This window comes from Piliocolobus tephrosceles, chromosome 5 (assembly GCF_002776525.5).
Source record: "Piliocolobus tephrosceles isolate RC106 chromosome 5, ASM277652v3, whole genome shotgun sequence".
In the NCBI taxonomy this organism is placed as follows: Eukaryota; Metazoa; Chordata; class Mammalia; order Primates; family Cercopithecidae; genus Piliocolobus; species Piliocolobus tephrosceles.
The window spans coordinates 35,620,006-35,634,383 of record NC_045438.1 but is presented as its reverse complement, the minus strand read 5'-3'; the positions used below and the strand labels follow the sequence as shown (position 1 = coordinate 35,634,383).

General features: G+C 38.5%; 1 protein-coding gene and 1 non-coding gene across 2 annotated transcripts in view; one reads left to right on the top strand and one right to left on the bottom strand.

The window, feature by feature from the left end:
• The window catches only part of PEX7 (peroxisomal biogenesis factor 7), a 94,766-nt gene that overhangs the window by 61,276 nt on the left and 19,112 nt on the right, over positions 1 to 14,378 (bottom strand). Inside the window, exons 4-5 of the mRNA XM_023190980.2 lie at positions 9,960 to 10,037; positions 9,473 to 9,581 (exon numbers count right to left, since the gene is read on the bottom strand). Of these exons, the coding sequence (XP_023046748.1) occupies positions 9,473 to 9,581; positions 9,960 to 10,037 (187 nt within the window). The remainder of the gene's footprint in view (positions 1 to 9,472; positions 9,582 to 9,959; positions 10,038 to 14,378) is intronic.
• Positions 2,077 to 2,209, top strand: LOC111525571. The gene has a single exon (XR_002726151.1). It is a non-coding gene; the product is annotated as a small nucleolar RNA SNORA27 (small nucleolar RNA).

Genomic DNA, 14,378 nt, shown 5'->3' with positions numbered 1-14,378 from the left:
TGAGCTGAGATGGCACCACTGCACTCCAGACCACTGCACTCCAGCCTCGGCAACAGAGCCAAACCCTGTCTCAAAAAAAAAAAAAAAAAAGGAGCTTTTACTCTGCCAGTCATTGTTCTAACTAAGCCCTTTATACACATTAGCCACTTAATCCTCCTCAAAACGCTATGATATGGATACCATTATCACCCTGATTTTAGAAATAAGGAATGAGGAGACAGAGGTTAAACGGCATGACCAAAGAAATTCTCCTAATAGCAGGAAAGTAGTACTTGATCTGAAGCAGTCCAGCTCCAGAATTCTTATTCCTGACCACTGTGCTATATTACCTCTCCTTAAAGAACTTTACAGTCTTCATCATTAGCTGCTTCTAGATTTTGTCTTAGCATTCCTCTTTCCTACTGGACGATATGCTCTAGGAGGGCAGGAACTCTATCTGTTGTTTTCCTCACTGAATCTCCAGTAAATGATGGACATTCGATAAATATCTGACTGACTCATGGGCAACATCCTTCTCAACAATCAAAATGAACTCAGATATGTTTTAAAAATTTGAATAAGATGGTTACTACCATATCTTATATAATAACAATAAAAAATATTTTCATGTTTGGCTATGTAAGGCATTTGGCTATGTAAAAGAATACACAAGTGTCATAGGAAATCTATGAAAACAAGCGAAGCAAAGAAGACCTAAGCACTGTATTTGCTTACAAACGCATGGTACATAGCTCAGTAAGTAAATGTTCTTGTCTCTGAAATGGCTAAGGCACAATGAATGAGAGTTTCAGAACTTTCCTTGACTTTTTACTATATCTCAACTCCTTCCAATATTTTTGTAGAGTGGAAGAAGAACTTTGAATCTTTTAAAAAGTACTAAGTAGACTAATTGTAAATCATCACAAAGGATTATTTCAGGAAAATGGCAAATGTTTGATAAATCAATCTTCCAATGAGTTCCCCAAGTCATAAAAATTGGCAGAAAACAGCTTTACTGTATCCATTTCACAAGGAAAGTTTTTAAAGAACATATTTTAGAGCTTACAGGTCCAGTACTTGATTTTCATCAAATCCCCTCTGATTTATCTGAAGCCTTAGATGTGTAGCCAATTTAGTGAATACTGGCCCCTTAGACTCCATCCACCTACTTTCACCTAATCTGGATTCACTCTTTTTCATCCTCAGTCCATGTTGCTTGGGTAACACCCTCTCTCATTTTCCATTCCCAACTGCAGGGACTAACCAGGCCTAAGCCAATTGACATATTATATTCCCCTCACCCACACACAGTGATTAGTTCAGGTACATCCACAAGGACCCATCAGAGCCCATGACAGAAAATGAAACTGCCTGGATGTCCGAGAAGGAATCTTTCACTTTTTCCTACTGGACAGAAAACAGAAAGGATGTACTAGCGGTTGGAGCTACCACCATCTTGCCATCATGTGGTGCCTGATACCCTGATTCTGAAACCAACACAACAGAAGACAGAGCCCTACATCCAACCATGACTATAAAGCCAGATTTAATTTTGAACATTTCACTTATGTGAGCAAATAAGTTATCTTCTTTCTTAAAGTACTTTGGGTGAGAATTTTTTTTTTCTACTTTCATCCAAAGAAGTCCTAGCTGATGTGACCAAGATTTATATTAATTTCTAACATAACACATGAAGATAATGTAATTAAACAGGTGTCTTCTCTTCTACAGAAGCAAACAGTCATTCTGCTGATAAAAGATCGCTTTTCTACTACCCACTTACACTATTCAGATAGTTTGAAAAGTTAAGTGTTGTGATTATACTAATGCTCTACAAACAATTAATCTTCTGTTATTCAGTCTTATACACCGCAGATTCTACAGCACTATCCAGAGTCAATGCTATGTATTCCATGCTATACAAAGACCAATGTAAAAGGAAGAGGTGTGTGTGACTCAGCTCAAATGACTAATGGCTAATACACACAATTCTGACTGACGTCTAAAAAATGCAGCTGCATTAGTTTGCGATTTTGTCACTATCAGGTTTACATTTGGTCATACGCATAAAGAGAACAATGATTAAAAACAAATCAATACCCTCTTTTTACTCTGCCAACTGGATGTATGTCATAACTGGTCATTCCAGTGGGGCAAAGGAAATATCCTTTTTAAAACTCAGGCAAACTTGATGTTTTCATAGTCACGTATCCTGTCAGAGAAAACAAACTGAAAACAAACAAACAAAAAACAACAAAAAAATGCCCAAATCAAGGCAATTTTAGAACCTTAAATAGGCCGCGCACAGTGGCTCACGCCTGTCATCCTAGCACCTTGGGAGGCCGAGGCGGGCGGATCACCTGAGCTCAGGAGTTCGAGACCACGCCTGGCCAACAAGGCAAACCCCCATCTCTACTAAAAATACAAAAATTAGCCAGGAATCGTGGCGCGCATCTGTAATCCCAGCTACTCGGGAGGCTGAGGCAGGAGAATCGCTTGAAGGAGGGAGGCAGAAGTTGCAGTGAGCTGATATTGCACCACTGCACTCCAGCCTGGGCGACAGAGACTCCGTCTCAAACAAAAAAAAAAAAAAGAAAAAGAAAAAGAAAAGAATCTTCAATAATAAAAAATATCAACAAGATTACATAAAATAGAAAGGTAAGGAATTTTTTAAGACCTACCAATTGTTCAAGGAATTGTATTTATGAATACTTTTCTAACTATACAAAATTATACTCTCATTATTAATTTTAGTTTACTGTGTATGTTGCCAATTAGAGCTCCCTGGCAGATAGGTCTTCACTGTTTCACTAGAAGAGAAGCATGTTTCAGTTTTTTTTTCTTTGAGAGTCTTGCTCTGTTGCCCAGGCTGGAGTGTGGTGGCTCTATCTAGGCTCAATGTAATCTCCACTTCCCATGTTCAAGTGATTCTCCTGCCTCAGCCTCCCAAGTAGCTGAGATTACAGGTGTGTGCCACCATGCCCGGCTAATTTTTGTATTTTTGTAGAGACAGGTTTCACCATGTTCGTTGGCCAGGCTGGTCTTGAACTCCTGTTGTCAAGTGATCCATCTGCCTCAGCCTTCCAAAGTGCTGGGATTACAGATGTGAGCCACTGTGCCTGGCCTCAGTTCATTTTTGAGGTGGATCTATTCTACACCACTAATTCAATCTAGAGTTTGAAATGACTCCTTTGAAACTGTAGGATATAATGCCAAAAGGCATCCCTCACCTAAGAAAATAATGCTAATGTCAAGAATCTAATTCATATCCTTACAAGAACTTTAATTCGACTTAGACTAATACTCTCTGCGGTAGAACCTTTCACCAGTGGTAAAATTACAAACCAGTAAACTGAACTGTGGTCAACTTACAGATCCAATTCACTATAAGCACAAAACTCATTACCATTTATTCCAAATCAAAACCATAGGCCAGGCATAGTAGCTCACACCTGTAATCCTAACACTTTGGGAGGCTGAGGTGGGTGGATCACCTGAGGTCAGGAGTTCGAGACCAGCCTGGCCAACATGGTGAAACCCCGTCTCTATTAAAAATACAAAAATTAACTGGGTGTGATGGCGCACACCTGTAGTACCAGTTACTCAGAAGGCTGAGGCAGGAGAATTGCTTGAACCCAGGATGTGGAGGTTGCAGTGAGCCGAGATTGCACCCCTGTACTCCAGCCTGGGCGACAGAGCTAGACTCTGTCTCAATAATAATAATAAAAACATAAAAGATAATTAACTCAAGTTATATATGTAAGTGAAAGCGTTTACTGATTCAATTTAAATGTATTAATATTGCTACCACTGACTTAATACACACTCAGCCTTATGGTTAACTATGTTACAGAAAGAAGGAATTCAGGCTTGGAAAAGGCAACATGAGAAGAAAAAATATATTACTGGTCCCATTCCAAAAGACTTCATATGAAGTCTTAGAAAAAAAATTTAAATTAAATCTTAGAAAAGATTTAATTCAGATTATGGACAAAAAAAGCTATGACTTAGCTTAAAAATTCAAAAAATAATAGTTTATAACCTTATAGGTTGACAGTGTGTACTCTTCATCATTCTAGAAAACTGTTTATTTTTATCAGAGAACAAAAATACTTTTTCTTTTATTAACTATGCCTCTACACATAGGCATTACTAGTATTCATTATTAGGATCTCAAAAAATTACATAATCTTTCACCTTAATCATGCTCCCTATAAAAAGAAAATTGCATAATCTAAATGGATACACTTGTCTGTATATAATTTACCTGAAGGTTTCCATTTCTGAGTGTTTTCAACCTAATAGTACTTTCACAATTTAGGATGGTTTGATCATTTTTCACTTTTAAAATTAAAAATAATGAAATAATGGGAAAAAAGTGTGTGATATTGTATCTCCTAAGAAAACCAATCAATATAATTCAACAACTCAGGGCACTAATATAGTTTATTAGCAAGAAAGTAACAATTATCCTACCTATTGCCTATCTTTGGATGCCGCATAACTGAAAGAGGAGACACTATTAGGAGCACCACCTCCTCTTCCACCTAATGTCTTCTGTTCTCTACTAAACAGCCAACTGCACAAAAGAGTTTCCACTTCTTTCTCTCTCCTTAAGGATTTATACCAGAGGTCAGCAAACATTTTCTGTAAAAGGCCACAGGCGGTAAATATTTTTGGCTTTGAGGACCTTTCAGTTTCTCTCACAACTACTCAACTCCATCACTACAGTGTGAAAGCAACCACAGACAATATGTTAATAAATGGGCATAGTTGTATCCCAGTGAAACTATTTATAAAAACCATCAGTTTTGATCTGAGGGCAGCAGTTTGCCAACTTGTGCTCTATTCCAAGGTTTCTTTGACTTAGTCTTTCCTAGGTGCTCTGATTTACTGCAATGGCTTCAGTTACCAATTCTAAGCCAATGATACAATTTTTATTCACAAAGCCAGAGTTCTCAGCTCCAAGCTCAACCTACTCATTGACAAGCAGATGCATGTCTCACAGTTTCTGAAACAGTGTTCTAAAACAAAACTCAAGACCTTCTCTTTCAAACATGCATCATATCTCAGTTATAACATTACCATCCATGAATTTGTCCTTGCCAGAAATCTGGGGATTATTCTTTAGGAGTTGGAATCATTGAAAAGTAATCTGAATCACAGCTAATTCTTGTCAAGAGGCTGATAAAGAAGTAAAGTCCTAAACATGGAAAGGAACAACCGGTACCAGCCACTGCAAAAACATGTCAAATTGTAAAGACCATCGATGCTAGGAAGAAATTGCATCAATTAACAAGCAAAATAACCAGCTAACATCATAATGACAGGATCAAATTCACACATAACAATATTAACCTAAAATGTAAATAGGCTAAATGCTCCAATTAAAAGACACAGACTGGCAAATTGGATAAAGAGTCAAGACTCTTCAGTGTGCTATATTCAGGAGACCCATCTCACGTGCAGAGACACACACAGGCTCAAAATAAAGGGATAGAAGATCTACCAAGCAAACGGAAAACAAAAAAGAGCAGGGGTTGCAACCCTAGTCTCTGATAAAACAGACTTTACACCAATAAAGATCAGAAGAGACAAAGAAGGCCATTACATAATGGTAAAGGGAACAAGAAGAGCTAACTATCCTAAATATACGTGCACCCAATATATGAGAACCCAGATTCATGAAACAGGTCTTTAGAGACTTACAAAGAGACTTAGAATCCCAAACAATAACAATGGGAGACTTTAACACCCCACTGTCAACATTAGACAGATCCACAAGACAGAAAGTTAACAAGGGTATCCAGGAATTGAACTCAGCTCTGCATCAAGCAGACCTAATAGACATCTACAGAACTCTCCACCCCAAATCAACAGAATATATATCCTTCTCAGCTCCACATCACACTTATTCCAAAACTGACCACATAGTTGGAAGTAAAGCACTCCTCAGCAAACGTAAAAGAATAGAAATTATAACAAACTGTGTCCCGGACCACAGTGCAATCAAACTAGACTCAGGATTAAGAAACTCACTCAAAACCACTCAACCTCATGGAAACTGAACAACCTGCTCCTGAATGACTACTGGGTACATAACGAAATGAAGGCAGAAATACAGATGTTCTTTGAAACCAATGAGAACAAAGACACAACATACCAGAATCTCTGGGACACATTTAAAGCAGTGTGTAGAGGGAAATTCATAGCACTAAATGCCCACAAGAGAAAGCAGGAAAGATCTAAAATTGACACCCTAACATCACAATTAAAAGAACTAGAGAAGCAAGAGCAAACACATTCAAAAGCTAGCAGAAGGCAAGAAATAAGAGCAGAACTGAATGAGAAAGAGACACAAAAAAACCCTTCAAAAAATCAATGAATCCAGGAGATGTTTTTTTGAAAAGATCAACAAAATTGATAGACTGCTAACAAGACTAATAAAGATAAAAAGAGAGAAGAATCAAACAGATGCAATAACAATGATAAAGGGGATATCACCACCAATCCCACAGAAATACAAACTACCATCAGAGAATACTATAAACACCTCTATGCAAATAAACTAGAAAATCCAGAAGAAATGGATAAATTCCTAGACACATACACCCTCACAAGACTAAACCAGGAAGAAGCTGAATCCCTGAATAGACCAATACCAGGCTCTGAAATTGAGGCAATAATAGCCTACCAACCAAAAAAAGTCCAGGACCAGACGAATTCACAGTCAAATTCTACCAGAGGTACAAAGTGGAGCTGGTACCATTCCTTCTGAAACTATTCCAATCAATAGAAAAAGAGGGAATCCTCCCTAACTCATTTTATGAGGCCAGCATCATCCTGATACCAAAGCCTGGCAGAGACACAACAAAAAAAGAGAATTTTAGACCAATATCCCTGATGAACATCGATGCAAAAATCCTCAGTAAAATACCGGCAAACCAAATCCAGCAGCAAATCAAAAAGCTTATCCAACATCAAGTGGGCTTCATCCCTGGGATGCAAGGCTGGTTCAACATATGCAAATCAATAAATGTAATCCAGCATATAAACAGAACCGAAGACAAAAACCACACGATTATCTCAATAGATGCAGAAAAGGCCTTTGACAAAATTCAACAGCCCTTCATGCTAAAAACTCTCAATAAATTCGGTATTGATGGGATGTATCTCAAAATAATGAGAGCTATTTATGACAAACCCACAGCCAATATCATACTGAATAGGCAAAAACTGGAAGCATTCCCTTTGAAAACTGGCATAAGACAGGGATGCCCTCTCTCACCACTCCTATTCAACACAGTGTTGGAAGTTCTGGCCAGGGCAATCAGGCAGGAGAAAGAAATAAAGGGTATTCAATTAGGAAAATTGAATACCCTGTTTGCAGGCAACATGATTGTATATTTAGAAAACCCCATCGTCTCAGCCCAAAATCTCCTTAAGCTGATAAGCAACTTCAGTAAAGTCTCAGGATACAAATCAATGTGCAAAAATCACAAGCATTCCTATACACCAATAACAGACAAACAGAGAGCCAAATCATGAATGAACTCCCATTCACAATAGCTTCAAAGAGAATAAAACACCTAGGAATCCAACTTACAAGGGATGTGAAGGACCTCTTCAAGGAGAACTACAAACCACTGCTCAATGAAATAAAAGAGGACACAAACAAATGGAAGAACATTCTATGCTGATGGATAGGAAGAATCAATATTGCAAAAATGGCCATACTGCCCAAGGTAATTTATAGATTCAATGCCACCCCCATCAAGCTACCAATGACTCTCTTCACAGAATTGGAAAAAACTACTTTAAAGTTCATATGGAACCAAAAAAGAGCCCACATTGCCAAGACAATCCTAAGCCAAAAGAGCAAAGCTTGAGGCATCATGCTACCTGACTTCAAACTATACTACAAGGCTACCGTAACCAAAACAGCATGGTACTGGTACCAAAACAGAGGTATAGACCAATAGAACAGAACAGAGCCCTCAGAAATAATACCACACACCTACAACCATCTGATCTTTGACAAACCTGACAAAAACAAGAAATGGGGAAAGGATTCCCTATTTAATAAATGGTGCTGGGAAAATTGGCTAGCCATAAGTAGAAAGCTGAAACTGGATCCCTTCCTTACACTTTATACAAAAATTAATTCAAGATGGATTAAAGACTTAAATGTTAGACCTAAAACCATCAAAACCCTAGAAGAAAACCTAGGCAATACCATTCAGATCATAGGCATGGGCAAGGACTTCATGACTAAAACACCAAAAGCAATGGCAACAAAAACCAAAATTGACAAATGGGATCTAATTAAACTAAAGAGCTTCTGTACAGCAAAAGAAACTACCATCAGAGTGAACAGGCAACCTACAGAATGGGAGAAAATTTTTGCAGTCTACTCATCTGACAAAGAGCTAATATCCAGAATCTACAAAGAACTTAAATTTACAAGAAAAAATCAAACAACCCCATCAAAAAGTGGGCGAAGGAGATGAACAGACACTTCTCAAAAGAAGACATTTATGCAGCCAACAGACACATGAAAAAATGCTCACCATCACTGGCCATCAGAGAAATGCAAATTGAAACCACAGTGAGATACCATCTCACACCAGTTAGAATGGTGATCATTAACAAGTCAGGAAACAACAGGTACTAGAGAGGATGTGGAGAAATAGGAACATTTTCACACTGTTGGTGGGATTGTAAACTAATTCAACCATTGTGGAAGACAGTGTGGCGATTCCTCAAGGATCTAGAACCAGAAATACCATTTGACCCAGCAATCCCATTACTAGGTACATACCCAAAGGATTATAAATCATGCTGCTATAAAGACACATACACACGTATGTTTATTGCAGCACTATTCACAACAGCAATGACTTGGAACCAACCCAAATGTCCATCAATGATAGACTGGATTAAGAAAATGTGGCACATATACACCATGGAATACTATGCAGCCATAAAAAAACATGAGTTCATGTCCTTTGTAGGGACATGGACAAAGCTGGAAACCATCATTCTGAGCAAACTATTGCAAGGACAGAAAACCAAACACCACATGTTCTCATTCATAGGTGGGAACTGAACAATGAGAACACTTGGACACAGGATGGGGAACATCACACACTGGGGCCTGTCATGGGGTAGGGAAAGGGGGGAGGGATAGCATTAGGAGACATACCTAATATAAATGACCAGTTAATGGGTACAGCACACCAACATGGCACATGTATACATATGTAACAAACCTGCATGTTGTGCACATGTACCCTAGAACTTAAAGTATAATAATAAAAATTAAAATTAAAAATTAAAATTAAAAAAAAGAAGTAAAGTCTTAAGAGCACAAAAGAATAGTAATATTCTCCTGTTTTCTCTTTGAATCTAAGGTACACAGCGCCACCTAATGGTAAAAACAAGGCCACCATTCAGTACAAATAAGGCTTTTGGTAAATAGAGAATTACTTACCTGAGGCTGAAGCAAAACAACCAGGGATGTGGGGAGACCAGATTGTGCTATAAATAATACTTTCATGGCCTCTAAAGGTGCACAGAGACTTTCCAACAGTTGGATCCCACTAAAAATAAATGAATAGATCAATTACTCAAGAGGGATAAATTCAAATTTATGCTTTTACATATACTATACATACCAATAAACTATATACATTTATATATACACATACAATATATATACAGATCTCAAGGATTTTTAAAAATCTATTTTGATATAAAGCAGGATGGTATTTAAGTGCCAAACTAATGCTGAGCTATTAGTTCACAGCCAAAAGATTAGAAAATTTTAAGTTCTAATAAATGTTTTAATTTTTTTTTTTTAAGAAAACTCAGCTGTCCAATCATAAAGCTACAGAAGTATGTTTGGAAAAGAAAAGAAAATTTAGCAGAAGCTGTAGGGAGGGGAATATTTGTTTTCGAATACAATAATGCTAACATACCAATTTGACAGTTTGATCCCATGAGCCAGACACCACAAGCTGTTCACCTCTGGTTTGGCTCCAATCAACACTATACACCTAAAAACATTGAAAAGCATTTAGAATGCAAAAGACCATCAAGTTCAACGTTGCATTTTATCTCTTGTTATGTAACAGTAAGAGGCAGAACAACTAATTTACTATGTCAAAACATCAAATAATTCCTATCCATCTCAACAAGGTGTCCGAGAAATGAGAAGTTGATCTTGTCCATTCCTCCACACTTATTCCTTACAGATAAGACTCCATTCTGCTTTCATAGAATTCTACAGTATACTTCCAAACCTTCTTCACTAAAACAAATTATACATATTTTAAAACCTACCAACAAATCACTGTTTGCAGCCCCACGAAGAAATGTCAAAGCAGATTAGAAAGTTAGTCATCTAAAAAAGCTTGCTGGGTCAATGTTTATTGGAAAGCATTAAAATTCAATTAATATCCCTATCTGGCCTTTCTTAGAAAAAGCTTGCAGGAACCAGGTGATCCTTCCAGATCTCTTGGTAAACAGTTTTAGTTATCTATACATGCTATTCTAATGTATGCTTCACTGCTCTCGGTGAACCATTTCAAATGAACCATTTGAAAACTTTTGGAAATGTTTTCATTCTTTCATTTTATACAACAGATTATACAGATCACTCCTGTAAACTAAGTTCAACAAAACATGTGCATAATTATACTTTATGAAATTAGTCCTGACAAGGACCTGCGTATATGCCATTGGTATATCACATTGGTGATCAGCCAGCAGGTTACTTTGAATCTTATTACTCTCTCCCACATATATGTAGAAAGTATGAGTATCTGGGCTTAAGCCACTTAAATGTGGGTTACTTTCTCTCTGCTGCCCACTACTATGTTAAGCCACGTTGCAGGCTGAGGAAAAAAAACATCGGTAATACTGATCCCGTCACTTATATATGGAATCTAAAAAAGTCAAACTTAAGAGAAACATACAGTAGAATAGTGTTTGCCAGGGTCTGGGGGTAGGGGAAATGGAGATATGTTGGTCAAAGGATACAAACTTTTAGTTATAAGATGAATAATTTCTAGAGATTCAATGTACACCATGGTAACTATTATAAATAATAATGTATTACTGAATACTTGAAATTTGCTAAGAGAGTAGATCTGAAATGTTCTTATCGTGAGAACAAGAAAATGGTAACTATTCAAGTGATGGATATGTTAATTAGCTTGACTGTAGGAATCATTACTCAAGATATATTTAGATCAAAACACTAAGCTGTACAACTTAGATTTTTTTTTTTTTTTTTCCCAAAACAGGGTCTTGCGCAGTCGCCCAGGCTGGAGTGCAGTGGCACAATCTTGGCTCACTGCAGCCATGACCTCCTGGGTTCAAGCAGTCCTCCCACCTCAGCTTCCTAAGTAGCTGGAGTCACACTTGCGTGCCACCAGACCCAGCTAATTTTTTTCTTATTTTTTGTAGAGACAGTGTCTCACCATGTTCCCCAGGCTGGTCTCAAACTTGTAGGCTCAAGCAGTCCTACCGCCTCAGCCTCCCAAAGTGCTAGGATTACAGCCACCGTGACCAGCCTACAAATTTTTATTTGCCTATCATACTAAACCTGGAAAAAAGTTTAATAAAATTATATTAAGCTTCCAAAAAAGGAATAAAAAAGTAAAATATCAATACTTTGTTCATCATGGGTTTTTTGCATTAATTTTTATTTTTAAAAACATTAACAAATTATCTTGATTATCAAGTTTTTTGAGGCCCCCTTAAATTGTGTACGTAGAGTGAGTGCCTCACACATCCTACCCTAGTCCTGGCCCTGCCTCTGCCCATATTCATGCAAAAGACAGAAGAGTAGTTGGGACACTAAAGGAAGCACAATCCAGCAGCAGCTATGAAAGGAATAGAAGGGCCAGTGAAAACCAAAGCTGCTGTGGCCATCTGTTAGTAATGGATAGAAAAAAGGCTGGTTTGGAAGCAATCACTGAAGATCTTGAGAGCTAAAGAGTTTGATTTTATGCTCTAAATTTCTCCTACAAAGGACCATATAGTAAATGGTAAGTTTCTTCAAAAAGTTACATTTCTTCTACAAAGAGCCACATGGTAAATACTTTAGACTTTACAGGCTATTTGGTCACTGTCACAACTACTAAACTCAGCTCTTGCAGCACACACCAAGCAGCCATAGTCAATACTGAATGAATGGGTATGGTTTGGTTCCAATAAAACTTTATTTGTAAATCTAACTGCAGGCCAGATTTGGACCTGGCCCACATGATGTAGTTTCCCAACCCCTGCTCTAGGCTGATGTAAACAGTCAAAAATAAAAATAGCAAACCTTTATTGAACACTCTGAGTGTCAGATCCTGTTGATAAGCACTTTATGTATTTTATTTCATTTAATCTTCATTTATATGAAGTAGATACGATGTCAAGGCCCAGAGAGGTTAAGTAACTTGTCCAGAGTCCCAAAGCTAGTAAGGTCAGAGATGAACTCTGAACCTGGGCAGCCTAATTGCAGAGCCCACTCTTAATCGCTATGCGAGGCTATCTGTACAGCATGCTACTTGAGGGCACTGTTGAATCAGAACTTCTTGGCTACCTTAAGCCATGATATCAAGGAACTAAAGCTCCACCCCTGCTGGTATCACCCTTTACTGGAGCTACATTTGGGCCCAGATTGATTCCATTGTGTTTTCATGAATTACCTATACAAGGATCTTAAAGCCCCTGTCCACTTATAAATTTCCATTTATCTGTCAAGATGTGGCCCCATTACATCCCTTATGAAATAAGCCTCCCCTGATAAGCCCTTCAATGAGTCATATGCTGCCTTCAACAACAGCTTGCACGTACTTCTAACTCAGCATTTACCATATTTTATTTACTAAAAAGAATGTTACATAACTGACATACCTGCTAGATTTTGGAGACTCCTAATGAGCAAAACATTTTGTACATCTACGTTCATCACAGTAAAATAGGCATTCAAACATTGGTTAAAACAATTTAACCAATCAAGTTTCTCTTTACAACCTGAATCACTGCTAGGTAGGTATAGAGAATTGCTAAGTAAATACTAGCATCATCAGCTCAGACTCCACTGCCTCCACACACTTCCAGCGTGAAGCAGCAGGTGAGATCTTATGACTTCTCACCTTCTAAAACTGCAGGAGCTCCAGCGGCTCAAGAGAATCCAGCCTGAATCAACACTAAAGATACGAAGTAAGAAAACCATGCTGATGGCATTGTTGCTGCCAGCTGCCTTCTGTTGCACAACCAAGTGGCAAGCATTAGGTCTCTAGGACAGAGCTGAAGATAGGACACACATGGTGGTGAAGTTAAAAATGGGATAATAAAGAAGGAAATAGGCTGAGTGTGGTGGCTCATGCCTGCAATCCCAGCACTTTGGGAGGCTGAGGCAGGTGGGTCACTTAAGGCCAGGAGTTCGAGACCACCCTGACCAACATGGTGAAACCCCATCTCTACTAAAAATATTAAACTTAGCCGGGTGTAAAGGCACGCACCTGTAGTCTCAGCTACGTGGGAGGCTGAGGCAGGAGAATCGCTCCCGGGAGGTGGAGGTTGCAGTGAGCCAAGATTGTGGCACTGTACTTTAGGCGGAGTGACAGAGTGAGACCCTGTCTCAAAAAAAAAAAAAAAAAAAAAAAGAAAGGCAACTGAATACTATGTTTAAAATATTAGGACATGGGAGAGGAACTAACAGATCAGGAGACTGTGTGGGGTTTTTTTCTGTTTTTAATTAAATAAAGAGTAACTACAACAGGCATGGTGGCTCATGCCTGTAATCCCAGCACTTTGGGAGGCCGAAGCAGGAGGATTGCTTGAGGCCACAAGTTCGAGACCAGCCTGGACAATATGGCAAGACCCCGTCTCTATAAAAAATTTTAAAAATTAGCCAGGTGTGGGGACACGTAACAGTAGTTCCAGCTACCCAGGAGGCTGAGGTGGGAGGATGGCTTGAGCCCACAAGGTCAAGGTCAAGACAGCACTGAGCCGTGATCATGCCACTGCACTATAGTCTGGGTAGCAGAGTAAGACCCTGTCTCAAAAACAAAACAAAACAAACTATAGACCTAAGAGAAGGATTGAAGCGGGGCCCTGAGGGCTGGCTAAAATGTCAATAGGCAAAAAGCAGAGATCAAACAGTAACCAGAAAACTTCCCCAAAGACATAAATGGATTGAATATACAGCACCCTAGGGGTCAGGGGTAGTGAACACTGCAAGATAACACCAAGGTTTTGTGCCTGAGGACTGTCAGTGACGGCAGCATTAACAAAAGTAAAAGACTGAAGGAAGGAAAATAATGTAATTTTATATATACTGAGTTTGAGGTGACAGCAAGACAGGGTTTGGGCATTAACCTCAAGCTCTGAAA